This window comes from Artemia sp. Qi Xiang Cuo, chromosome 11 (assembly GCF_049724085.1).
Source record: "Artemia sp. Qi Xiang Cuo chromosome 11, ASM4972408v1, whole genome shotgun sequence".
NCBI classification, from domain to species: Eukaryota; Metazoa; Arthropoda; class Branchiopoda; order Anostraca; family Artemiidae; genus Artemia; species Artemia sp. Qi Xiang Cuo.
In genome coordinates this window covers 41,358,832-41,361,557 of record NC_142804.1, presented here as the reverse complement: position 1 = coordinate 41,361,557, position 2,726 = coordinate 41,358,832, and the positions used below count along the sequence as shown (strand labels likewise).

Sequence of the window (2,726 nt, the reverse complement as noted above, 5' to 3'; positions counted from 1 at the left end):
ACTGGATAACTACAGTTAAACGCTAAAAATTCACACTTCGAACTATTAATTCGCAGACCAATACTAGAAAAGCCATGCAAGAGCCTGTCAAGATTCGATTGAAGAGATTCGCGCGTTCTTCTAATCAGCAATACATCGTCAGTATACACGAGATAAGTTATCTCCACATCGTTAAGAAACGAAGTGGTCAAAAGGCCATCAAGAAGATAAGCAATAACCGACTTAAATATGCTGGGTTAAAGCACGCTCCCTTGGCGGACCCCACTTTTTATTTGAATCGGAGCACTCAGCCTCGAATCCCATTTAGCAAAAAGAATAGAATTACAATACCAACAAAGCAGCGTCACACAAACACTTTTATTAATTCCCGCTTTAATCAAAGAAGCAATTGCTTGATGATGATTCAGAGTCGAAAGCCTTCGAAATATCAACTGTACAAAGGAACACTGAATCATTCTTGGATTGTGTGTCAACAAGGATCTTAGGCAGAATTCGATGGGCATGTTGAAAACCGAGACCCTTCGAGAAACCGATTTGATTTGCACCGCAATCTTCAACAGAGGTAATGGACAATATTACATGCTCGAACACTCTGCTCCCATTACAAGTAACTGTGATTGGCCTATATGATTCATAAAAATCTGCAGATTTACCTCTCTTCAGCACAGACGTTATATGGCCAACTAGAAAACCATTTGGCATAGTTCGATTGCATAAAATCATTTGAAAAATCAATTGGAGGTTGGCCGTATGAAATCTCTTCAGCTTTATGAGCTTGGCGCCATGATTTCTGTGAACCAGAGAACTGCAAAATTCCTTTCAGGCGAAACTTACGGAGTTCTTTTTTATAGTTACGCTTTGTCCTGCACTTTAGGTCAAAAGTGGTACCACGATGTGGTCTTCCGCAGGCAATCCAGATGCGCAGCTAAAACTTGGCGTGCTGCCTAGCCTTCACAAGATTCGAGGAGAGAGACCAACCTGGCTTCTCTGAACCAACTCGAACCCTTTTGAGTGGAACCGCAGAGGCTTCAGCTCTGCGTAGAGATTGTGGAACTTGCTCGTAATACAAATTGAGATCAAGCTTTGATGCTGGGTGGTTCACCCCAACTGCAAGGAGAGTGTATGGCACTTTAATAAGAGACAATAAAGTAATCAGAGTTAGCGAAAATAGAGTGTTGTCACACTTCGACCAGTCTCTTTTGTTTTACCACTTCGATTTGCTCTTTGGTATATCAAGCGGAGGGACGAACTTAAAAACAATTGGTTAGTGATCACTGCAGGTCTCGGACCCATGGACTATATTTGAATTTTGCGAGCAAACAACATGATCTACATCAGATGTAGTGCAAGTATTGTGAGTGTACGTAAAATCTTCTCTTTTGTCACAGATCATATAAGCAGGAGGCAGGCAGTTTAGGAAAATGTCGCTACGCGCTCCAGGGAGGCGTGGATTACAGTTCAAATCACCGCAAACAATCCAGGGACTCATTTGTAGAGCACGTAGCGTGAAGGAGCTTTGAGATATCGTCACAAACTTTAGAGAATCAGGTCAAAGACACAGCCGTGCGGTATTCAGCGGGCATATAAACGTTCACAAAAACCATTCTCTGAATTGATAAGGCTATAGCTCTATCCTTAGAAAAGATTAGTTTTGTCTTCAAAGCCTTTTTTTGTAAATGTAGCCAGACCATCGGAGGGGCGCCCTCTCGTCTTCTTAGCTGCAACAAGAAATACTTCGTGGTGCAACAAGATCTTGGAAGAAAATTTAGATTGTCCTTTGTCAAGTGGTGCCCCTGAATACAAATGGTATGTGTTGTCGCAAAAGAAGTTGAGATGCAGAAATGAAGTTGAGAAAACATATTTCAAACACTTGTTAAACAAACAAGATCCTATCACTTTGGGTTGAATCACAGAGATATATACGGTATCACGTGCGCGCGTGGCGTGAAGCGCTACACGCGCAAGAAAGTAGTACTTTTGGTGGTTCTACTTAATACCTCGAATTCTATGCGAATGGCAACCTAACTCTGCGAGACGATCTACAAGCAGGCTTGTCACCATGGTCAGTTCCTAAAGTTCTATGATTGCCCAATGTGCGTGCTACACAGCAATTTTTGGGGCTAAATTCATAAAGTGACTGTAATAGTGCTAAACTAGCACTTTCGTGCTGCAGGTTCAGCCCTGTCTACAAGCCTAGGTTAGCCAGTCTGTCAATGTTGATAGGCAATTTTCCTTGATTGCTGAAGCTTAGGATAAAATTGAAAAATAGGATACGTAATTAAGTTCTTCATAGATTTTGGTGTGCCAGCAAAAGATGATATTGTCGACAACAGTTTCACCGAGGGTACAATAAGAGTCAGAATTTTAGCAAACTCATTGTTTTTAACCCCAGTGCAATAGCATCCGCTTTTGTGACAGTCACAATTGTAAAATACAAACACCTGGCATCCCTTAAAATTCTCCATGCATAGTTTCATCGCAGCGAAACTAAGGTCGACAATATAATCGTTAACTGGTACAACTAAATACTAAAGATTACTACAAACCATATTTTAACTAACAAATAAACGTTTAAATGGGGATAAATCCATTTACGTAGACAGTGGAAAAACAGGTACAAAAGTCCAGATATTTCGATCACATATACAACGACCGTCATCAGTAGAAATACTAAAGAAATCAAACTGAAACTAGCATATTTTTACAAAACAAAATAAATAATCTTT

General features: G+C 40.5%; 1 protein-coding gene across 1 annotated transcript; it reads right to left on the bottom strand.

Annotated features, from left to right (window-relative positions):
• Positions 1-372: 372 nt before the first annotated feature.
• On the bottom strand, positions 373-702 carry LOC148946982 (uncharacterized). Its single transcript, XM_089096476.1, has one exon. It carries the CDS (start codon positions 700-702, stop codon positions 373-375), a length of 330 nt encoding a protein of 109 aa, XP_088952602.1.
• Between the last annotated feature and the right edge of the window lie 2,024 nt (positions 703-2,726).

What these genes read in the sequence shown, in the direction of transcription:
- LOC148946982 (XM_089096476.1), bottom strand. Translation starts at nt 702, where the DNA reads ATGCCAAATGGTTTTCTAGTTGGCCATATAACGTCTGTGCTGAAGAGA.